The sequence below is a fragment of the Boleophthalmus pectinirostris genome, unplaced genomic scaffold (assembly GCF_026225935.1).
Source record: "Boleophthalmus pectinirostris isolate CB_2022bp ecotype Guang Dong unplaced genomic scaffold, ASM2622593v1 HiC_scaffold_22, whole genome shotgun sequence".
Lineage (NCBI taxonomy): Eukaryota > Metazoa > Chordata > Actinopteri > Gobiiformes > Gobiidae > Boleophthalmus > Boleophthalmus pectinirostris.
This window is the reverse complement of record NW_026571190.1, coordinates 6,751,322-6,776,867: the sequence shown is the minus strand read 5'-3', so window position 1 is coordinate 6,776,867 and position 25,546 is coordinate 6,751,322. Positions and strand designations below refer to the sequence as shown.

The 25,546-nt window shown below is 39.8% G+C and overlaps 1 protein-coding gene across 1 annotated transcript in view; it reads right to left on the bottom strand.

Moving 5' to 3' along the window:
* The window catches only part of LOC110174021 (protein sidekick-1-like), a 260,668-nt gene that overhangs the window by 71,236 nt on the left and 163,886 nt on the right, over positions 1 to 25,546 (bottom strand). Inside the window, 5 exon segments of the mRNA XM_020940057.2 lie at positions 3,142 to 3,333; positions 5,343 to 5,441; positions 15,859 to 15,925; positions 15,927 to 16,055; positions 19,133 to 19,248. Of these exon segments, the coding sequence (XP_020795716.2) occupies positions 3,142 to 3,333; positions 5,343 to 5,441; positions 15,859 to 15,925; positions 15,927 to 16,055; positions 19,133 to 19,248 (603 nt within the window).

Below are 25,546 nucleotides of genomic sequence, written 5' to 3'. Positions count from 1 at the left end.
AGGACAGTCGCTGTATTTCACTTCCCATAAAAAATCCTCTATACAACCTATAAATGCATTGTTACATTATTCTGGCAGCTCAAAAGACTGATATATAACAAAAAAAATACTTTATAAAGTCATTAATTGTTTAACAAACTTTAACAGATGCAGTCATTTACCTTCCGCTGTGTTCTTTTGTCAAACTCTAAATAATTAGAAAATAAAATAAAACATCAGGTTAGAGCCCTGCACCCATGGGACCAGACGCAAAACAGTGTGTCATTCACATTCTGAAAGCTCATTGCGGCGCAGGTGGAATGAGACTGTACGATGCAGGAGCAGTCATGGAAACAGCTGGTGTCAGGTCCAGGGCACAGAGCCACTTCACTTCTGCATTTCCACGGGGTTTATTACGTTTGGATTTGGACATTTTGACTTAAAAATACAAATAAAAATAGCAAGTCCTGTACAATTACACAGAGCAAGATGTGTAATTTGCCATTTATTTAAGAAATAACTGCACTCAGAGCGGCTTTTTTTTTCAATTGTTACAAACACAGACACTCAGAGCATAGAACATTTTGACTCACTACACTCTTTGGTAAAGTTTGGCCAGATCAAAATGGATGGAGCGCATGAGTTTGGCAGAAAACAGAGTTTCTGTTTTCCCCAAGTCATCATGTAGTGTGCATCATGTCACAATTTACTTCGTTTGACTTCGTACAAACCATATGACCTCGCAGCCTAAGATTTTGTTTGCTCGACGGTAGGCAAGCACTTTTTATCATTTAACCAATCGCTGCTATTTGGTCGTGACGTATGTAATGCACCACTAACGGGGCTAACTGGTATATTAAGCTTTTCCCAAATCCCGTAGGAAGAAGGACAATAACGTCTTTCCCCTTGATAAACAGGATGATAAACTACTGCCCCACAAACTAAATATGAGTGTAAAGTAAAACACACAAATGATTAATGCATGCCTAAACTACATCATTTGTACTGGATATTTTATTTGGCATTAATAAAAACATTTTAAGCAGCCGAAACTTGCGGATGTGGTCTAACCTTGCACACATTTCCTTTCTGCTTCTTCATGTTTGATAGAGCTTACGAAAGTAAACACCCCATGAAATTTTATTAATCGATTGTTGGGAGAATTAACAATCAATTTTCCAGTATCATTATTATTATTACTATTACTTATCTGCATAAATAAACTAAACTTTACAACATATGAACCATAACGACTCTAGAGCAACATCAGCCCGTTTGACATTATAAATTATTTAATGCAGCTTTGCACAAGTCTCACAGAAACAAAACTTAAAATCACATGACTAATTTGCATAAACTAAGTGGAGAAAAGAAAAAGAAAAAAAAAAAACGCTCTTGTGCGCTGATGCGGTTCAACTTCTGTCGGACTAAAGGACACGACTCAGTGGAATATGAGTGTTCTTTCTGTGACAGAGGGATGTTGATGGTGAGTCTGTTCTGTGTGTGTCGCGACGTTTTTAGAGGTCAGACGTGTGCAGGTTTATCGCAGATGCAGACTGAAAATTACAATTCTTTGAGGAGCAGGACTGCACAGTGCGCATAAAAACAGATTGTAAGGCAACTCGCATACAGAAACAGTAAAATTAGAGATTAAAAATGAGATTAACGCGATTTAAAAACATAACGCGCTAAATATGACTGTAATTAATTCATCGCAATTAACGCAATAATTTGACACCCCTAGTAAAAAGTAGATGTTAAACTGAAAACTACCACTTCATGACATCAACAAAAACATGTGTGAATAAAACAAAGCAAAACTCCAGGTACAACATGCCTAAAAGATCACGGAAAACCATTTTGTGGAATATATTACCTTCAAATTCACTTTAACTGTGGTGCGGGTACTAGAATTATGTGTAAATTGGAAATACTAGACATGAAACAGCAATCTGACAGAGCATCTCGATAAAATGTCCTTTCTACAAATGTCTGAAATTACAGTTCTACTCAAAATTGTAACACCAAAGAAAGCTTTCACACATCTCAGTTTTACAAAGGTGGATTGAAAGCAGATTGTAAATGGTTGTGTTCATCAAATTGTGCATTTCTTGCTGAAATATATCCTTTTTTCCAACCACACTGGCATTGATATATTCATGTTATACTGAACGTTATATATTCCATGTTATATTAATTTGGAAACTTTGAGTCACCATATTGCAGCCTTTTTTTTTTTCATAATGTTTTGTTTTTTTTTTTTCCTCATAAGGAGCCTTTTTTTTTTTTTTTTTTTTTTTTTTTGATATGGGCGGACCACCTGTCAATCACACCCATCTGAATTGGAGAGATTCAAAGGTGAGCAGACTCATTTTTGTAAAGTACTGAAGAAGTGTGTGCTCAGGACGCCAGGCAAGTCTCAATGTATAACAGACATTTTTTTGAGTACCGTATTTTTCAGACTATATCGTTCCGAAGTACAAGTCACACCAGCCAAAAAAACGTGTAATGAGGAAGAAAATAAAAAATAAAACATTTTCATCCTCGGTGTCACTTCGGAGCACCTCCGTGACCTCTGGAGGTAAACGGAGCGGCACTTCCTCTTCTACGTAGACTCAGACTCAGCATCAGTTCCAGTTAGAATTATCCGGGCTTTTCTGATTCCTGACAGGATGGTTTCGGTGTCACTGAAGTCCAGGCTTTGTCCAGTAACTCCAGGAAAGTTTCATGGCGCACCCTCCCAGTGTCACAAGTTTCTCGCTCACTCCCAACTTTCTTTCTGCTGCTCGATTACCGTTTTCAGTTGCAGATTTCTTTACTTGCAGCTTGTAATCTTCAAAATGTGATTTTCTTTTTGGGGGCATTTGTAGTTTGTTTGTGTTCAGTCTTTTCAGTCGTCTTTATAAGTTTGTTTAAATTGGTACAGAAGTAATGGTGCGATTGATTGACATGATCCAGACAGGACAGCAGCTCTCTCTCAGTGTGAAAATTTTAATATTTAAAGTTGCCCCATTGTATAAGTTGCAGGACTACCCAAACAATTAAAAAAAGTGCGACTTATAGTCTGAAAAATACGGTTAATTGCTGACTAGTCAACTACAAAAATAACAGTTATTTGCAGCCCTAAAATCAAATATATGTGTTTGTTGTGTGCTCTTGTACCTGGAGGGACCCCCGTGGAGATGGTAGAGGAGGTGACTGCCCCTCGGCCCGCGGCGGTCAGTGCTGCCACCTGCAGGCTGTAGGTGGTGGTGGAGGTGAGTCCGCTCAGGTGATACTGCAGGGTGGAGTTCGACAGGGCCTTCTCCTGTGCGCTGGACTCTGAGCCGGACACCTCCCACCTCAGAACGTAGCCTGGAGGAAACAAAAGACTAATGATTGAACTAATAAAAACACTTTGGACTCCTTTAGAAACCTCAGAAATTAACAAATCCAAGATGAAAGAGGAATTATTATGAGGAGAGAAGTTCCATCCATGTAAGTATAACAGGACCTGGAAGATGAGACCAGGATGGCTGCGTTTCATTGGCCTAAATACCATTATTACTTTATTTCCTGGTGTGAGAACATAATGGTGCACCACATGATGGCTTCTGACCAATCAGTGCGATCTGAGGTGAGAATTTCACCTTATCAATCTAACTTTTGTTAAATCGACATGAGAAAAAGAGCACAAGAATCTGAGCTTTCATAATAATGTGGCCTGTGGTTGCCATGGTTGCGATTGCCTGCTCTTGTGGCTGATACACTCAGCAATTTTTTTAGCTTTTAAAATTTTTATCTTGAATTTTTAATTTTACATTTTGGGATTTTTGCAGCATGAGCAGTTCAAAAGATGGACGTTAAGGACTATTGGACTGTGTTAAAATAAAACCAAAAATAAGAAAACGAAAAAACTATTCTTCATTACTTGTCTCCAAACCCCCCAAAAAACAAAAAAACAAACAAACAAACAAAAAAAAAAACAAAGCATAATGATTTGGTTTTTCAGTTTTGTTTTGTTTTTATTTTGTGTTTCAATGAATACTTAAAAAAAATGGGTAATGGCTTTTCCCATTTCATCCAATTTTAACTCTTACATTGATCCGGGACTAAACCAGGACGAATCGTTATCCGTTTTTTCATTTTTGCTTTGGAGACCAATAATGAAGAAAACAGTTTTTTTGTTTTTTGGTTTTTTTTCGTTTTCTTATTTTTGATTTTGTTTTGAAAAACGGATGATGCTCAAATGTTGTGTTGCGTCTCCAGAGTTCACCCGATGCCCCCTGGAGGCTGCTGGACACAGAGGTTCTTTTATCCTAAGAACTGTTACTCTCTTCACTCTGCCCTGACACTGGATCTGATGACTCTACCTGTTGACCTGCACTGACACTTTAGTTTGAGGTTTCTATTATTATAATATTGTACTGCTCAGTGTGCTTAAATTGCCTCTCTGGGACAAATAATGTGATTGATTGATAAAGTCCTGAGCTGGGCCCAATCACACCGGGGGGAATATGTCAAGATGGATTACCTTGAGTTTATGAACTCACAAATATCGCAAGAATCCATCTTACTGTGCAAGGTTAGCAGCACCTATGGAGCGACTACAAATCAAACTGGCTTGAGAACAGAGGGGGGGTGTGCCTTATTCAGTGGATAATCAACAATCTTAATCGCCAACTACAGTGCGGCAAGGTACGCCCAGATCGGCCATGTGGTTTTACTAGTGTTAAAGTGATTTTAAGCGACTTTGTGATGAATTGTTGCTTTACACGGGGCAGCACCAGCCAAATAAGAGACACGGAAGCGAGGGAGGCCACAGTCCCGCGTCGTCCATAACCCACCAGGAGCTGATAGAGCGAGAGGAGGAGGAGGGAGGGGAGGGAGGAAGGTGACCCCGACTCAATGAGTATCAGTCAGCGTGATGTGGAGCCACTGGGTTCCACCGAGAGAGAGGAGGGAGGGGAGCGAGAGGAGAGAGAAAGTGACGAGGGATTTGAGAGGTAGAGGGGACGAGAGAGCCAGGGCAGCAGGTGCACTTGATCACTTTGATGTGGAGCCAATGGGTTCCTCGGGGAGATGGAGAGAGGGAGATGGAGAGTGAGAGATGGGGAGAGAGAACAAGAGTGAAGAGAGAGAGCGAAAACAGTGGGAAATGAAGCCAGACCGGACGCTACTTGAATACTATATTACATAAAACTGACATTCACTCAGAGCACATGGATTAGAGTTGTCAAAAGGATCAAAATCTAGATAGTCATTTGAATATCAATACTAAAAAACAGTTTTAAAATGATCCTCCAGAACTAGGATTCCAAAAATGTCATCGAGCTTATTCCTCAGTATCAAGGTGGAGTTTGCAGTTTTAGTTTTAGTTTTACCTGTGATGATGCCGTTCTTGTCCTCCGGTTCGGCCCAGCTCACTTTGAGAGACGTGTCCAAGATCTCCGAAAAGGTCAGCTGACGAACAGGGCCAGGGACTACAAGAAATGACAAAATATCATACGTTATTTTACACATTGTTTTGATACTAGGAAAAATCTGGAGTTTATTGATTGTCTAAGATAAAAGTCGACATTCTGAGCTGCGACGAGCTGTTTAAAGTGGAGCTATGTTAAAGTGTGTGCTGCTTTCAGTGGCCTGTGCAATTCCCAGTAGTTGGTGACATCACAAAAGACTGTCCTGATTACATCCTGGTGTTTCTGGCTGGAGGAGGAGGAGTTTGAAGTGTGGATACATTTTATGTCACACTTGACGTTCATTTTATAATTTTAAGAACAAAATGAAAAAGTTTGATCACAAATGAGAACAACCTAATAATATCTGAAGGAGCTGTCCAACAAACACCAATCATTTCATATTAGGGATGGACCGACTGTGACACTGGTATCGAATCTCGCTGTCAATTAGGGTTGGGTGGTATCAAAATTTTGATACCGTTAAACCTTCTCAACATTTTATATGAAGTTGCACCACTACACAGTCTACGTGTATGCCCTACAGATTTAAAATCTCTGAAAAGTTTCACATGAACCATCTCCAACTCGACACATACACAGAACAGACTCACCATCAGCCGCACATTCCTCTGAACCGCGTCCTTTTAGTCCAACAGAGATTGAACCGTATCAGCGCACAAGGAGCGAGCTGTTTTTTGAGGGCTTATAGTTTATGCAAATGAGCCATGTGGTTTTTAAGTTTAGTTTCTGTAAAACGTAAACAAATGTGCGTAAAGCTGCATTAAACACATTATTACTCAGTGTTTATCTGAGTCGTCCTCGTAGGAAATAAAAAAAAACTAATTTAAATGATCCACCCACATTCACATTCATAATCTATATTCACCAAGACAGAGAGGGAACGCCGGGCGAATTACACCACGATCTGCCAATGGATCGTGGACGCCTGAGCTAAGGATCAGTCTCAAGTGTCGTCCTTTTGTTTTGCTTAATGCGTCTTATAATCCGGTGCACCTTCTGTATGAAAATAGACGAGAGAATTCAACTTTATTGATACTGCGCCTTATAATCCGAAAGATACGATAATAATAATAATAATAATAATAAATAATAATAATAATAATGCCAAATTACAGAAGTACTAGTATTTTTATTTTTTTTGGGATCAACTCACTTGTGGTCTGATTGCCATCTTGTCTTGGTGTCCCTTATGAGTGTCACATGACAAAACAGTTAAAAGAAACATTATAGATGACTATTCGTTTTAAATCATGATAGTATTAAATTGAAAATACAACCACATATTCATTTGTGCTGAGCAAATAAATTTAGGTACCGTAATACCACATTAACGCCCAACTCTAGTGTCAATACTGAAAAATAATGCTGGATCATAGCTGTTCCATGATATCGGTAAAGCCGTTATGCTGATTAGGCCTTTATTTGGATCAAATAAGACAATGTATAAGCTGATTTTGGACTAGAAAGGCTCAATGCTTGAACTTGCATTTGTACAATGCTGTAAGTGATTTGAAGAATAAATAACAGTTACTTAACGCAATTGGATCTGTTGTGTAATTAGTTAAGGAAATATTAGTAAGTGCCATTTTTTCATCCCTACACTAGTATTGGCGAATATTGAGTATTAGCAGATACTTAAAGGGATAGTTCGGGATTTTTGACATAAATCTATATGGCATCCCAGTGAGCAGTGTCGTGCATCCACACTGACTTACCCCCGACAGCGTCCGGTGAGCCGAGATACTGGCCGTTTTTGGTGCTGAGGAAAGTAGTCCGGCAAGTTGGCTGGGGACAGCATCATAAAGCGTTTTTCTTCTCAAAACAATATGTGTTCAAAGAGTGATACATTTGCATCACAAAACCATCGTCGCCAAAAAAGTCAGACCTCATTATCGCTTGGCACTATTTTCTTTCTGTTCGTATCACTGCGCGCTGCCGCCAGGTGACAGCCGCGCACGAATACATCACTTTCTGCAGTTGTTCGGCAGTGTTCACATGTGCAGACCACCGCGACCTGAGAGAGCTAACGTGAGAGCTAGAGCGATAAGTATATAAGCCTGGTTCACTTTGTTTACTGCTCGGAATGTCAGCGACAACATGTCTGATTATGACACCGACAATAAAGACTTTGCCTTTACCACAAACCCAAGGGGAGATCTTTGTGAACCCAAATATACTGATGCCGAATTTCACCAGATGGAGTTAGAACGGGCAGAGAGAGAGAGAAAAGACAGAGAAGTGGTACAAGTTGAAGCCGGAGCCGTGAGAGACCGAGTGAACCACAATCACCATCACGTCATTTATAAACTCGTATACAGTGAACATAGAGCCGACACTGTGACTGAAGCATGGACGACTAATAGAAACATAGAATCATCCACACATCCACATAGCTGCTACCAATGGTGTACACGACATTTACAATAGTAATAACATCTGACTTATAAAGTTACGTTTTGTAGAAGCTTCACTGGTGATATGACACTGAGTGATTTACTGCACACAGCGTTAGTAGCTGATTCGTGAGCCTGTCCTCTTGTAAACATAGCGGCACTTCTTCGTTCTTACCTGGTTTGGTTTCCACAATGAAGCCAAAGACAAGAAGCCAAAGTTTCCTCAGCGCAAAGTCCGTGACAGGAAAACAGTGAAATGTGTGTGGAGATTCAGCCAGATTTTTGTTGTTACAGCCTGGAGAATCAAGAGTTCGCACCATTTCTTAGGTATTTTCATATGTATCTTATACAAGCTTATATACTTATCGCTCTAGCTCTCATGTTAGTTCTCTCAGGTAGCGGCGGTCTGCGCATGTAAACACTGCCGAACAACTGAAGAAACAGATGGATCCGTGCGTGACTGTCACCTGGTGGCAGCGCGCAGTGATATGAACGGAAAGAAAATAGTACCAAGTGATTATGAGGTCTGACTTTTTTGGTGACGATGGTTTTGTGATGCAAATGTATCACTCTTTTGAACACATATTGTTTTGAGAAGAAAAACGCTTTATTTTAATGTCCCCAGCCAACCACAAACGGCCAGTATCTCGGCTCACCGGACGCTGTCGGGGGTAAGTCAGTGTTGATGCACGACACAGCTCACGGGGATGGCATACAGATTTATGTCAAAAATCCCAAACTATCCCTTTAAGATACTTAAAGCCAAAGTATTGATATCGGTATCGAAACTGAAAAAGCTAAATCTGCGCTTCCCTATTTAACAATGTCATAAAACTTTTGTCACTTGTAATTTTACTCACAATGATTAGTCTTTCCATTTCAAGTTTAGAACAAAAGAGCGAGCGGTCAAATTCGATGCTCGTTGCTGTAACAACGCTTTGACAGACAGAAAAACCTTGACTGAGATTTGACTTTGATAGCCGAGGTCCCACCTCTGCTTCTACAAACTTTTTCAATCATCACTGCATCCTGTATCCTTGTCGATTCCCAATGCCTCCGAGTCCACTTTTGCACTAGAGCGCTTAAGCCAGCCGTGTGCATCCTTTTACAACACGCTAAGCTATCATCAGGTAAGAATTACACCGTTCATTAACCTTCAGCACAGCACACAGTCGATCAATAGACATGGCTAGTGGCGCAGCTAATGTTCCTTTGCCTCTGTAATCACTGCTGTCTCTGTGCCTGCGGCTATTGTGCATTTTACTATGAGAAGGTCAATATGAGAGCAAAAAAAGAAAAAAAAATGCGGCTGTACAATGAATTGAATTTTCAGTTGTCAAAACTATGTAATCGGTGTAGCTGTGATGCAAGGAATGGGTTAAAGGTACACAGCAAAAAGTAGAGTGTTAAAATTGACTCTCACAGAATCAACTTTAACATTTTCTCAGAGTTTATATGAGTCCACTCTGTTCTAGACTTAATTTAACATTTTTGGAAATGTTAATTAAGTAACACTGGACACAGTTTAACCCCGAAATCCAGAGTTATATTCACGTTTTGAGAGTAAACAGATAACACTTTGTAGAGTTATCCTGATTTCACTAAATAACACACAGAGCTGTTTTATTTTATTTTTACTTTTACTATTTGAGTTAATTTAAGATTAAATGATGTACAAAACTGGTTCAAACTGGTCTGTGGTGAAGTGGTGAACGGGAGGAGCCAAATTAACACTAAGAGAAGTTGAATTAACACTAGAGGAAGTTGAATTAACCTCAACCACATAAACTCTGGCAAATAACCCCAACTCAAACCCCCATTTAACTTTCAAATAGTTAAAACAACACTTCTGGTGTTAAAAACAACTCTGAAATATTTTACCCTCCAGTTTTTGCTGTGTAGGGGTTAGACCAGGGGTGTCCAAACTTTTTTCATCAAGAGCCACATCTAAACACAGACGAAGCAGAGGGTTGATCGAGGGCCGTAGACTGGTGCTCAATACAGTGTATAACTGAAATATGTGCATGTTTAACACGTTAGAATGAGCCATCAGTCTTTATTCATCCTAAGATCCTTAAAAACCATACACTAAATGTAAAAAAAAAAAAAAAAAAAAAAAACTTGCAGTAAAACGTTATTTTTTAATTAATGTAAGGTAATATGGGCCAATTTACCTAGAAGCTTGAGGGCCAAGAAAAATCTGCCATAGTTTGGACTTGCCTGGATTAGACTCTCACGATACGATATTGTCACGGTATGAACCTCACAGTACGATATTTATTGCGATATCGTGGGAAAGCTCATGATATGGCGGGGAGGCTCACGATTAGGGATGTAACAATATCTAAATCTCTTGGTACGATGTTTTCACAATGTACCGTATTTTCTGGGCTATTAGGCGCTTGGATTATAAGACGCACTGTCATTAAATGGTCTATTTTCGAACTTTTTTCACAAATAAACCGCACCAGATTTTAAACAAAACACAACAGTTGGATGGGTCAGTGGGACTTTGTTTGGTGCGTTCACGGTGACTCTGGGCTTTGTTCAGTTGTGGCGTGTAGGGAGGGTGCTGTCTGGGACCAACGGATTGTCGGCGTGTTTGCAGTGACTCAGTTGTTCAGTTGTGTCTAGAAGTGGCACATTGGACTCACTTTTTCAGTTCGTTCCTCCGTTCCGTTCCTCGTCGGTGTGGAGTGATGAGTGTGTCTGTGGGTGTGTTTCGCTGTGCGGTCGCTGTCTGCTCCGTGTGCGTTTGCGTGCGCTGCGGGTGGTGCGGCTTTGTAGTTTACTGAAGTCACCCGAGTGGGACATCCGAGTGGATTCGTGTATAGGGCGCTCTGGCTTGCAAGGGCGAGCGGTTGTTTTTTGATGGGGTTAGAGGCTTAAGAGCGCATCTAATAGCCCAGAAAATACGGTACATCTCATGGTATATTTACTGCGATATTTTGTGGAGGCGAACAAAACTGTGAATATTCAATTTTTTCCTCTTAAAATGCCTTGATAAGACTTAATCCAAAGAACTAAGACTTAAAAGTGCTTAGAACTGTTATTTCTTCTTGTAGTCTGCACTGAAATGGAGCAAAGGATCATGGTCTATGTAGTTTCCTCTGTCTTTTTTTTAGCTATTGCTGCACCATAACTCTTCATTTAAGCAAAGACACTTGTAATTCGACATATTGTGATGGCCCACGATATTATTGTGAGAACTCTGATGATACAATATCACCCCTAGTAGGGATGTAACAATAACCAAAATATCGTGATATTGTATCGTCAAAAGTCTCACAATAAAATCGTGGGCTGTCACAATATATCGACTCACACGTTCCTTTGCTTAAATGCATGGTTTTACAGTAGCACCAGCTTATGACTATAGGGAACTACATAGACCATGATTCATTTCAGTGCAAACAACATGAAGAAATGTGTTTTTTACTTGAATACATGCATCACAAATTTCAGACTTCCGATCATCGCGCAATGCATACTGGGAAGGATTCTCTGAAAAAGTGAGCATCAAATCGCCATGTTTGTTTTCCCAGTGGGACGTGTCTATTGACAAAGTCGATCTTTTCAAGTCTTTTGAACCATATCGCTTTTGTTTCTGGTTCTGATATTTTTATATTTTAGTTATGGGATTCAGACATCGTAACTGTGTGGTTGTTGGACGTCCTAACAGCGGCCTAACAGGCTTCAGAAGTTTGCAAACTCCATAAATGCAAAAGGGAATCAGATGTGTGTGACTACAAACCTTCGTTCAAACTGTTTCCCTTCCCAACAGAATTGAAAAATAGTGAAAGGTGCAGGCGAAGGGCAGGATTGATCCACAGGAAGAACCAAAAAGTAAACCTTTGACTGCCTAAATCATCCCAAGTTTGCAGCGAACATTTTGTCTGTGGAGCTCCATCAAAGCAAAATACTCTGTTTGCTCATTTAGTTGTGTTATGGATAAAATTCTGGACTTCTCCTACAAAGTTTTTAACCTCATGACTCATTCAGTGGTCAAACTGTGTTCACAACGAACTCTTGACTCTAACAGCATTCACAAGGGACCTCATTTATTAACTTTTTAAATGTTCATTCTCGTTGCTGACTGCAGAGGGAGCTCTAACGCCTAAATGATTCATTGGGTGTAAGTGTAGTTTATAAAGTGTGTTTTCCAAATAGACATGATTTTATCTTAGTAAATGTGAAATTGTTTTCCCAAGGTGACCAAGAGCATGTTTAAAGAGAATGAATACCACCAGAATGGAAAGTGTTATTAAAAGCTACTTCAGGGGACTTAGCAAGGATTTTTTATTTTTTTTTACATGAGAGACCAACAAGGACCAGTTAACTCAAACATGAATAAAATGCATGCTGCCTAAGCAATAATATTAACTGAACAGTGAATATAATATAGCGATATTTTTATCCAAATAAAGAGATAGATAAGCATTAAAGAAAACATACTGTGCTCGTGTCTTCTGTATAGTTAGAATCAATGACACCCAAGGATCATTATGTTATAGTTTTGACGTTTTAAATTGCAATATTGATCTAAAACAACTTAATAAAAGAAATAAGTGTGCTGACTTCTGTGTTAGAAAACTGCCATGCCCAGTGGGAGCTGACTTTGCTGTAAACGTCATCACAACAGAGCCAGCAACTATGATGAATAGCTGCACATCACACTAGTGAGCAGCAGATTTTTTTCATTTGTATCAAAATAACTAAGCGATGCTGTCAGATCCTAAATGTATCACACATTAAAGGGCCCATCTCTCACAAAATCAACTTTTCAGAGCTTTCTACCTTCTAAGAGTGATGTGTGGGCCTTGTATATGTCGCCGAAGTGTTTTTTAGATTGATTTGGCATTTTTTAAAATAAATTGCAGTGTATTTCTGCCACCCTCCCACATGGCAATGAACTAAAGCTGCTACAACGATGATGCGGCAGATGCACCTATGACGCGTTTGACGTAGCAGAAGGCGCTTCGCTTCCTCTTTCCAAACGCTCTTAAAGGACGATCATTTTGACTGTTGACCGTGACACCCTCATCAGCAAAATGTCAAAAATGAGAAAAGTGGACGCTGAGTGCAGGATTTTCCAAGAAAAATTGACTTATTCCTATTTGCATACAAGTTCATAATATTATAATGTTTTGTAAAAGAAAGAGTTCATCAATTAAAAAAGATTTCTGTAATAGACTGGCGTTTCTCTGCACAAATATTTGAACTTATTGCTATTTTTGAGGTATATATGCCATGAGTTTTCTGATCCGGCCCCTTTAAGATCAAAGTAGGTTGGATACAGCCCCCAGACCAAAATGAGTTTGACACCCCTGACCTAAACAAAAGTGACAGCATAAGCTCATTGTTCTACACTGCAGTGTACAGGATATAATAAGTTTATCTACTAGTGTTTATTAATACTATATCGTGCACCTCAAAGTCCTCGTCTGATTCCGGGTCCAACACATGCAGCTGAACGCGCTGTATCACCATGATGAATAAAAGTTTATCCCTACCACTATCAGGGTGCACGTCTGTCTCCCCCTCCCTCCCTGAGATGGGCGGAGGAAGGGCGGCTCACTCAGAGCCTACGTCACGTTTGGAGGGCGGAGCCTGTGCTTTCTCAGAACGGGTGGGGGGATGAGCAATAGTCGGCCTTTCATAGTTCCTGGTCTGTGACTGACTCCAAGAAATCAGTAAGATTTCATAACTATTGTGTAATGGATGTTCCAAAACCCAAATTGTGCTTGTAAATGTGCAGAAGATACAATGTGAAAATAGTTATTTTGCATGAGATGGGCGATTTAAGAAAATAAAATCAGAGAACGAAGTAAATACTGAACAGTGGCTATATGAGAAAAGGGGAGATGATCAGCGTTACGGCGTCTTAAAAATAAGCGATTAAAGATTGCTCAAACATGTGCAAATCACTCCAAATACAACTTCCAGTGGGTAAATGAAAAGGGAAACAACTACAACATGGTTAAAAGCTCTGAAAAGTTTTGCTGAAAAGATCTGCTTGAATATTTTATATGAGAGTTAAACGACTGTGCCTCTTACAGTTTACGTGAACGAGAATTCTAAAATATGAACAGAGGGAGAAGCACTATGTTCGTAAAAAGTAGGCTACAATATCTAAAAATATACCCATATGGAGAGGTTTGAGCTTGTTATGTTCACTGTTCAGTTACAGTCTGTAACTGTGAGCCAAAATAATCTCTGAAGTAGGTCTATCGGTTAATCAAGATCTTAATAAAGACGGTTTTTGACTCAGCAACTTAGCACTTAATTTCTCCTGTTAGCCTCCTGTAAAACTGACCCAGGATCAGTATTAAATTGCCCTGTGATTAGACATGTGAGGAGCTATGAGTGTGTGTGGTGTCAGAATTCTTATTTCTTATTCTGTAAAAACTAAAGTAGAAGTTGCCAACTGAAAAGTGAGAAAGAGTTGGATATGTGTGTGTGATTGTATTTGTGGAAGAACTCTACAACAAGACAGAGATCACTAAAACTAACAGAAATGTGAGGTAAGTCCTCTGTGAGCCATGTGGCCTATAGACTATTATTATTGGGACTCATTCATGAATCTTTTCTTAAAACGTTTTGTAACTTTCACTTTAAGAGGATGCTGAAAGAACTGCGCCAGATTCACAAAACATTCTTTCGCAGATAAATTCCTTCGTAAGTGACAGTTATGCTGAATTCACCAACCTCCACATACAAACACCTCCACACTCATTTACATTTCATTTACATTGAAAATTAATATGTATTTGGTTAGAAACGCCCTCTGAACTTCCGAACATGGCCAGTATGGGTTTGGTATTATGACGTGAGAAAGTGCGAGGTAGAGAGTGAACGAGGAGGTTTTCAAATGTCCAAACCCACATGAACACACTCAGGGAGGAATATTTAAGTCATAAACTTGTTGAAATAAACGGGTGCTCTTCTATGCTTTTACAGAGGGCGTATTAACTGCCAACACATATTACCTTTTATGGTTTTGAGAACGCTATATTGTCTGAAAACAACATATTAACATGTTTAGCACTTTGAAGGCCAATTTACAGTCCAGCGTAAAATCATCTGCTTCATGATGCAGAGAGTCTGTGTCGACGTGAACCCCCTCCGTAGAGAGTCTGCGTCGACCGACATGCACCTCCAAAATTGTCTGCAGGGTGAAGAGGTCTTTATCTGCTCTACATACATTTCCAGTACTCCGTTTTCCCACTTCATTTTGTAACCACGAACGCCGTTTCTTTGCCAACATTTGTACCGGAAGCATTTGTTCCACATTATCTCTCAGCTCCAACTCCATCAGCGTCCTCTCCCGCTCAGTCGCCATAGTTAAATGACCGGTGTCTACACAGTAACAATCAGGTAAAAACTCCACCAATGAATTCATGTGATTTCACTGCGCCCCCTAACTTGTTGAAATAAACAGGTGCTTTTGTTGTGTTTATCTCATATTATTTATTTCCGTGATCGTGGAGGTGCAGGGCTGTGACATGAGGTCCATATGGAGGCACTGGGGCTGGGACAGACTGAGGCTCACTGCAGCCTGGAGAAAGTCTGTTAGACCCAGTAGACACAGGCTCTATAAAACTCCTCATAAATAGTATTGGATCACACAGTCATATGTTTATAGGAAATAATTTAAGAAAATATATCAGTTACAATCATGGAGGAATTCGAATTTTTTGTTGCATTATCAGAGTAATAATATTCTAAAACAGTAGAATTTTTGTTCTTACGCGTGCTCTTGACTGATTTGTTCATACAGAAGTTCATTTTCAGTTAAGAAAAAGTTTGTGAATGCCACAATTGTTCATAAGAAGGCCTAAGAAGTACAAATTTGTCAGTAAGAACATTTGATGACTGAGGCCCATTGTTGTGTCTGCTTTTTAAGTGTTCTATATGGACCCACTGGAGTCTGAAATAAAGTTTGATTGCTTGATTGCTTAATGCTGTAGGATGATTCTAACTCTCACAGATATTTGTATTTTTTGTACAGTCAGGACACTCACCGTCCTCGTGCGTCTGCAGCAGGCTGGGCTGGCTCCTCGGCCCGTCTCCCGGTGTGGTGAAGCACAGAGGTGGAGCAGTAGTACCAGGTGAACTTGGCCAGCCCGCTCACCAGCCCCGTGTGCCTGCTGGCTGGGTAGTCCGGAGTGATGGTTACCACGGTGACATCCTCCGGGGACAGCTCGGGCCACACCATCAGCTGCAAAACAGGGGAGGGTTAAAGTCTTTATCGTGAAGATCTGTTCACTGTACACTACATTCAGCTGTTGGAATCCTGTGAATTCTTTGAAGGATCCAAGAAATACCAACATTTCCAGGTATATTGTGTGTATTTCAAGCACAGTTAACTCAAGTTTAGTCATAACTGAGCCTTGCTGAAGTTGTTGAAACAGAATGATCCCAGAAAAGTAATCTAGATTGTTCCGTGGGTGTTAAAATACAGCAGGCAGGACTGATATTTCTGGCATAGAGTGTGCAGCCACCTTTAGTATTCTTAGATATTTGTACAGATTTGAGCCGTTGGACAACATTATTCTTCTCCGTGTTTTCGTGTCTGTATTTGGCACATTATAACTCTTAAATGTATCACTCTCCATTAAAATGAGTGACATATTTACCCCAAGTAGGTAGTAGTGGGTGTTCCTTCCGATGCCAACTGTATTTTTCCTGCCAATATTGCTATGCAGTATTTGTCTTACTGTTGTGACTGATAACTGATGCCCATATTAATACTTTCAAGTCCACTGATTGATTTGCCTGCCAAGTCCAGAATGAGATCATAATATTTTTTACACAGAGGGATATCAGTCTAATCCCTCGAGCCTGATTCAGACAGTGCCGTACAATATGGACTGATCATGTGTGTCACAACCATCTGAACTCAGAGATTCAACAAGGATCACACACACATCTTTGTAAAGTGGCAAAGGAGAAATCCAAATTTGTCAACTGGACATATGTTTATTTTGGGGGAATACATTCTGCAGCTCAGCCAAGTTGCTTCTTCAGTTCTGGTCAGACGCTGGTGGACACTTCACTATATCTGCCTGTAGGAAGAGCTAACTACACTGAAACTACTCTGAAACTAAGACTATGTTTAAACTGAAACGAATCACTGTATCACCGTATCGGAAACGATCTCTATCCAGACACGTCAGACAGGGAAAATTGTGCAAACAAGTAGAAGGTGCATGATTTTGCATTATTTGTCAGCTTTTTTCTTCCTGAATACTTTAATATTACTTCAAAATGAAAGGGAACTATTTCTATAAAATATGTCAGTCCTTCCAAGCAAATTTGTATCATTTTAAATACTTTTTTTTTTTTTTTTTTTTTATTATGTACCTTCATCAACAGTTCAAAGATGAAATAACACAAATTAAAATAAAATAAATTTGGGAAATAATTTTTGTTCCATGTTTCATACATGGTCTGTTTAAAATGTATGTAGAACCAAAAATGGTACAGAAAAAAGGTCAACAGTTTCATAAACTAGAGTACATATGTATCTGTTGAATACATTTTTATATCAGATGCATTAACTTGAATTTTTGGCCTTGCTATATACTTCTGCTTGACCGGGCCCATAAACTAGGCTCTCAAAAAACAGCTCGGTATTGTGCACTGAGGCGGCTCAGCTTCTGTCAGACTAAAGGACACAACTCAGTGGAATGAGTGTTCTTTCTGTGACAGAGGGATGTTCTGCTGATGGTGAGTCTGTTCTGTGCTTCTGTCACGTTAGAGATGGTTCATATTGCATAGATTGTATAAATGAATGGACATATATTCTAGCCCACGGGTGTCAAACTTATTTTGGTCCTGGGGCCGTATCCAACCTACTTTGATCCCAAAATCAGAAAACTCATGGCATATATACCCCAAAAATAACAATAAGTTCAAATATTTGTGCAGAGAAACGCAAATCTATTACAGAAATCTTTTTTAATTGATGAAATCTTTCTTTTATAAAATATTATAATATTATGAACAACCTGAAACTTTAAGAAAAATGCAATTTCAACACAAAGTTTAACATGAACTTGTTTGAAAATAGGAATAAGTCAATTTTTTTGGGAAAATCCTGCACTCGGCTCCACTTTTCTCATTTTGGACATTTTGCTGATGATGGTGTCACGGTCAACAGTCAAAACGATCGTCCTTTAAGAGCGTTTGGAAAGAGACAAGTCTTCATTTGTGCTGCTCTGGTGGGAGGGGCCACGTACAGAGACGCTGGACATGCTGCTATGATTAACACCGCAGAAAATAAACAATATTTTAATAGAAAATATAATTAAAATATTTTAGTACAAAATCAGCCAAGGGCCACATTAAAGGTCTTAGAGGGCCGGATCTGGCCCCCGGGCCTTATGTTTGACACCTGTGTTCTAGCCTCTTAGCGTTCTGGCAGTGCACATAGAGCGTATCAGCATATCAGCGTTTTCAGACGTCTACACAGTGATCTGTACTCAAATGACTTCATGGGAGCTGGCGGCACCAGATCGTACCAGTGTGGACTCATTTCCTAGTGAGTCAAAGTGTTGGAGACGTGTGGAGACACTTTTTAAAATATTCCATCCAGTCCTTGTATTTGCAGAGGTTGCTCGTTAACCTGCCACTAAAAGCAGTCTTACCCACTCCACAAAACACCTGAAGCAAAACAATTATAACGCCAGACTGTCGATGTAAATGTCTGTGTTGATAGAACCATTTTAGAAGTAAAACCAACCTTGCATTTGAAGGACTTATGTCTGAGCAGCAGCAGTGTGTTGTACTTTCTGATAGAAAGCTTGGCAGTGGCAGAGTGATATCACCTAGCACCTATCTTACCGGCAAAGTAAAAGTCCTCTGCTGCTGAGAAAATAGTCCCTCAACATGCGACGATTCATGTGATGCAAGGTTAGTTTTATTTAAAACATTATTCTATCAACACAGACATTCACATCGACAGTCTGGTGTAATAATAGATTTGCTTCGGGTGTTTTGTGGGTAAGACTGTTTTTAGTGGCAGGCTAACTATCCCAAATAACTGACTGATGTAAAGTTGTTGCGAAGTTCACAAATTTAATTGCTGCATTTGTAAAAAAAAAAAAAAAAAAAGTTAAAAAATGATTCATCGGTTTAAAAAGACAAAACAGATGGACACAGAATGACACATGGGCCAAAGAGACTGAGGCAGAAATAACCATGACACCTCCTGTTCTGTTTGGTTCTGTATGTGGTGATCGAGGCAAATCTCCGAAGTTATAGAACAAAAATTAAGATTCATCCTTAATGTACCTTGTATCCCTGGTTGATTCCGTTGATGAACTGCTGCGGCGGGGGGCTCCACGTGAATCGAATGGTGGTCGAGTTGACTGCAACCACTTGTACTTCCTGAGGGGGCGCTGTGGGGACTGGACACAAGCAGACGTAAACATATTACTCATCAGAAGAAGAACAAATACTGAAAGGGCATATTCTACTTAACTTAGTAGAATGTTATAATGTTGTTTTCTCATCTGGAGTAGTTTCATTCATGGATATTTCAGTCATCTCGCACATTTAGTTTGTCTCCACAACAAAAAATTTTCAGTCCCACCTTGTGATATCATAAAGTGATAATCTAGGAAGCACTCCTCTATGCTTTTACAGAGGGAGTATTAGTTGCCAACACATATTACCTTTTATGGTTTTGAGAACGCTATATTCCCTGAAAAAGTGTTAATATATTTAGCAGTCTGAAGTAGGGATGGGCATTCGATGAAATTCGTCGATCGTCGGGAGAATTAATGATTGATTTTTGATTAATCATAAATCGTATACATATAATAAGTATCATCATTATTATTACTATTACTAATCTGCATAAATAACCTCAACTTTTCAACATATAAACCATAACAACTCTAAAGCAACATCAGCCCGTTTGACATTATAATGTGTTTAATGCAGCTTTGGGCAAGTCTCACAGAAACTAAACATAAACCGCATGACTAATTTGCATAAGCAGAGAAAACAATGCTTTTCTGCGCTGATGCGGTTCAGCGTCTGTCAGATTAAAGGACATGATCTCAGTGGAATATGAGTGTTCTTTCTGTGACAGAAGGATGTTGATGCTGAAGATGAGTCTGTTCTGTGTGTCGCAATGTTTTTTAAGATCGTACATGTGCAGGTTTGGCGCAGCTCTTTATGTTGCAGTAACCAGGATACTGTGTTTACATGCACCATGACGAAACTGATATACAGATGTGCATGTAAACGCACTCACTGAGTGGTACAGTGTCTCCAAGGAGGTGCCAGAGCCCAAACGAGGGACTGAGCCCGCAACTCAAGTGTTTGCACGGTCAGACGTAGCTTCATCTCTACGCACAGAAACCTTCATTCGGTTTGTCGAGTTAGAAATGAACGTAATCAACGAAATTCTTAATGATCAATAATCGATTACTCGACTAATCATGTCCATCCCTAGTCTGAAGGCCAATTTACAGTCCAGCGTCCAGCGACATGCACTTCCGAAATTTTCTGCAGGGGGAAGAGCTCTACATCCACTCTGCATACATTTCCGGTACTCCGTTTTCATTTCATTTTGTAAACATGAACGCCGTTTCTTTGCCAACATTTGTTTCAGAAGTATTTGTTCCTTGATATATATCAGCTCCAACTCCATCAGTGTCCTCTCCCGCTCAGTCGCCATAGTAACTGACAGGTAAAATCTCCACCAACGAGTTAATGCGATTTCGCGACTCAGCGCCGTCTAGCGTTGCGGTGGTGAATTACTTCACGGCGCATAGACCTCGACGCAGACCCATAAATCAAAAACGACGGCGACAGTGTGCGTTGAGTCGACACAGAACTATACTTCCCTCTTAAGTCCTCCCTTCCCTTTCCTCCTTGCGTTAAACCACTCCCCCTTCAGAGCGCTGTCGCAACACAATCTGCATACATCCAGCTAATGCAAAAACTGCACATCACATCAGGTTTGTGAAGTTGTAGTGTATTGTTTTGCATAGCGTTCTTGTATATTTACAGAGTCTTAGACAAACTCGTACTGTCAACTGTAAGGAGGGTTTGAAAACAGGAGAGATCACTAGATTACTAAATTATGCATGGATGACAGAACTCTATGACAGGATATTTGGTAACACTTAGGCTACGTTCAGACTGCAGGGCTTAATGCTCAATTCAGATTTTTTTGTGAAATCCGATGTTTTTGCGAGGTCGTTTGCATTTCCAATTAAATGCGACTTGTATGTGATGTCCAGTGTGAACGTTAAACAGCCGAAAGTGTCCCGCATGTGCACTGGAGACACGATGACGTCAACCACAGCGAGCGTGCTCTGTGCTTACGGAAGTTGTCCAAACATGGACACGAGCATTGAGCACCTGGAGATTTTAAAGTTCCTCTCGTACCGGAGCCAGAACATGAACAACTTACTTGTTTTAAGGAGGAGATTGAGAAGGAGAAGGACGAGGTTTTTGGCCGTGGTGTTTTGTGGGACAGCGGCAGCAACGTTCGTTGAAAGAACGTGTGGATGCGGAGACGGAGCCAAGAGTGGTGAGTGGTGATGTGCTTTGATTCAGTGACACAGAGTTCATTAACAATTTTCGCCTACTTCAGTGAAGAATAGTGACGTTTGTGGCTTGTTGATAACGTGTAGGTCGAATGAATGCGCTTTGGCCGTTCAGACTGAAGTCACATGTCAAAAGATCAGATATGTATCGGTTTCAGGACCACATATCCAAGTGGCCTGGGTCGCATTTGAAAAAAATCTGTGTCGTTCAGACTGTCATTAAAAGATCAGATACAGGTCACATAGAGGCCAAAAAATCGGATTTGGGTCACTTCAGGCTGCAGTCTGAATGCAGCCTGAGTGACATCATGTGGCGGTAATGTAGGAAGTAATTTAGATATTTCCTACCCTAAAACTGCCTCGGCTAAGATGTATCTCGAAAACTGACAATAGCAGCTGCTAGTTTTAACCTAATTTAATCTGCTTCGCTCCTCAGTGCATCAGCTTCGGGCCAAACCATGAGCCCTCTATTGACAACTATAAAGCCCTCAATTGACAACTTTACAGTACTTTTTGGCGTAGTAGTAGCTGTCCACAAAGTAATTCAAAAACTCTGAATAATGCATGCTAAAGACCTTTAAACTTGTATAAGGTTAAAGATTGATATAACTAATGTGTTAATGTACATATTGAGATTCAGTCCATTTTAGAGCATACGATTCTGCTAACCTTGCAAAAGTTAAATGCCAACCCGGCAGGCCGCTCCCAGCAGCAAAATGAGCCAATTACTCATTAAAATGAATATGCCATATTGTATTTTGCCTGCCTGTTTTGCATACTAATTTGGTGTGGTGTTCAATGACCTGTAGTTAATGTCAGCTTTTTAATAAATCATGTCTTGTCCAAAGCATGTCGGTGTGACCTGTAGCGGTTCTATGGTCATGTGTATTACAATATTTTAATACGCGTGATATATAGTGTTTGCCTTAAGCTTTCCAAAATGGACTTTTTTAATCTTTCACTCACAGGAGGAGAAAAGTAGCTGATGGTGCTAGAAGATACAGTTTTGGACCACATGGGGACTACTTCACTCACATCACAGCATTCTTTCAGCTAATAATGTTTAAAAGGCACTATACCAGGTTTTTACAGTCTTAAAAATGTCCTATATTATGCAAAATAAACTCTTGTCAGGTTTAAGCCACGTCAATAACATACCTGGAGTTGTGTTTTGTTTCAGTCACACGTGTTTGAGTTAGGGATGGGCATTCGATTAAATTTTCTTAATCGATCATTGGGAGAATTAACAACTGATTTTTGAATAATTGTTAATGTTTTTATATTAAAATGATCATCATTATTATTATTACTATTACTAATCTGCATAAATAAACTCAACTTTACAACAAATAAACCATCACCACTCTAGAGCCACATCAGCCCATCTGACATTACAATGTGTTTAATGCAGCTTTGACACATTTGTTTATGTTTTACACAAACTAAACTTAAAACCACATGACTAAACTATAAGCCTGAAAAAAAAAAAAAAAAAAACAGCTCTTTCCTTGTGCGCTGATGTGGTTCAGCTTCTGTCAGACTAAAGGACACGAGGGATGTTGTTGATGATGATGGTGAGTGTGTTCTGTGTGTGTGTCGTGTTGGAGATGGTTCATGTTTTCAGAGATCACACGTGCGCAGGTTTAGCTCAGCTCTTTATTTAAAATAATTTTACTCATTTTATTTATGTCGGTCACTTTATTTATTTTGGCTTCTGTTGTGATGAAAACACTGAAAAGTGTTTGTCTTTTGGACACATGTGACTCAACTTTATGTTGCAGTAACTGGGATACTGTGTGTACTGACACTGATGTGCTGTAAACACACTCACTGAGTGGAACAGTGTCTCCAAGGAGCCAGAACATGGGACTGTGAAGGCACAACTCCAGTGTTTGTGTCAGACGCAGCCTCGTCTCTTTACGCTACACACAGCAACAGACATTCAGTTTGTCGATTAAAAATGAACGTGATCAACAAAATTCTTAATGATCAGTTATCAATTTGTTGACTAATCATGCCCATCCCTAGTTTGAGTAACCCATTATTATTTGTCTGTCTAGATTTCCAAAGCTCAAAATGCTCTGTTTAACCTTGTGATGTCATGGAGTGGTAGTTTTAGTTCAGTAAAAACTTGATGATGACGATGACTTGATGATGTGTATGAAGTTTAAAAACAGTGGAGCACTTCCTTACGGAAGCCAAGAGGGGTCACAACAAACACAAACGCCGCAACAAATACAAACGGCACAACACAAATGCAAATGCCGCAACACATTAAAAAGCCACAACGGAAGTGACAACGGGACTCTATTTTCAGATGGACCGATCAAGCGGCAAGTGAAGAAGAAGAACTACAACATGAAAAGTAAAGGAACGGAGAAGTTGGAAACGTAAGTAAAAGTAATTTATTGTTTTATCATTATTCATTTCACGTTGTAGTTCTTCTTCTTCACTTGCCGCTTGATCTGTCTGTCAGAAAACAGAGTCCCGCGGTCATTTCCATTGTGGCTTTTTTTGGTTTGTTGTGGCTTTTTGTTGTGTTCTTTCATTTGTATTTGTTGTGGCGTTTGCGTTTGCTGTGACCCCTCTCGGCTTCCGTACTTCCTGTATTACCACATGACATAACAAGGTGGAAGATTATAACAAAGATCAGAAAACAGCGTAATATAGGACCTTTAAAATCAGAACTATTTCACTTTCACAAACAGTTTGCAGTGGTCCAAAGTTCTTCCTCACTTATATATACGCATTCTGAGCATCCGAATTATTCACTGCAATGAGTTTATGAGCACATTTAATTTTGAAGAGACGGGGCGGAGATTATAGCGATGGCAAGTTAGCAACAATTAGTATGCTACCGACGCACTTCCTGATTATCGGACAACAGATCAGTCTTAATTTTACCCCAAGAGCTGCTTTTAAAATATATCTCCACTGGGGCAAATGACGTTTTCCACAAATACATGGAAAAAGTACGAGGCCTTTAACACAGATGGAGGCAGATAAAACGGATATTGTCAAAATGATGATTACTGTTGCAACACGGCGAGTTCGAGGGTCTAGTCAGTAATAAAAATCATCAGGTTTAACATTTGGAAATTAAACTATTGAATATTTCAACGCAATAAAGCACCGTGTAATCAATCAACGGGTGCAGCTTGACATCTACTGACAGCACAGTGAATCACCAAGGAGAAAACAATTAAACTAGCAGATAACCCCCATGCCAAGACATATTAATGTAACCATGCAGGAATGAACGCAAGAAATGCTCAGAAAACGGAGCTGAGCCACGTGAGGAACTACTCTCACCTTTTTGCTTTCAAAGAATACCTCAAATTGGATTAACAGCTCTGTTTTGTGGACTGGGTGTCACTTACGTTTGAGGAGTCCAAGATTAGTTCTGGTTTAGTCCTGGTTTAGTCCTGGTTTAGACCTGGATGATTTTTGGTTTAGTCTGAGTTTAGATCTGGTTTAGACCTGATTTAGACCTGGTTTAGACATGGTTTAGACCTGATTTAGACCTGGTTTGGATCTGGTTTAGACGTTGGTTTAGACTTGGTTTAGTCCTGGATCATTTTTGGTTTAGTCTGAGTTTAGACCTGGTTTAGTCCTGATTTAGTCCTGGTTTAGTCCTGGTTTAGACCTGGTTTAGACCTGGTTTAGACCTGGTTTAGACTTGGTTTAAACTTGGCTTAGTCCTGCTTCAGTTCTGGTTTAGGCCTGGTTTAGTCCTGATTAAGTCTTGATTGAGTCCTGGTTCAGTCCTGGTTCAGTTCTGGTTAAGTTCTGGTTTAGACCTAGTTTAGTCCTGATTTATTCCTGATTTAATCCTGGTTTAGTCCTGATTTAGTCCTGGATTAGACCTGGTTTAACCCTGGTTCAGTCCTGGTTTAGTCTCGGTTTAGTCCTGGTTTAGACCTGGTTTTGTCCTGGTTCAGTTCTGGTTCAGTTCTGGTTTAGTCCTGGGCACATGTGTTGTTGCTTATGGTTTATTTTCTGATGATTCTGCATAATTGAGTAGAAAAAACATCAGATATTACTGGTTTTTACTGGGCTGACGCAGATTTTTTATTTTTTATTTATTTTAAATTTTTTTTTAATTTAGGTAGGTGGTCGGGATTCATCACATCCGTCACAC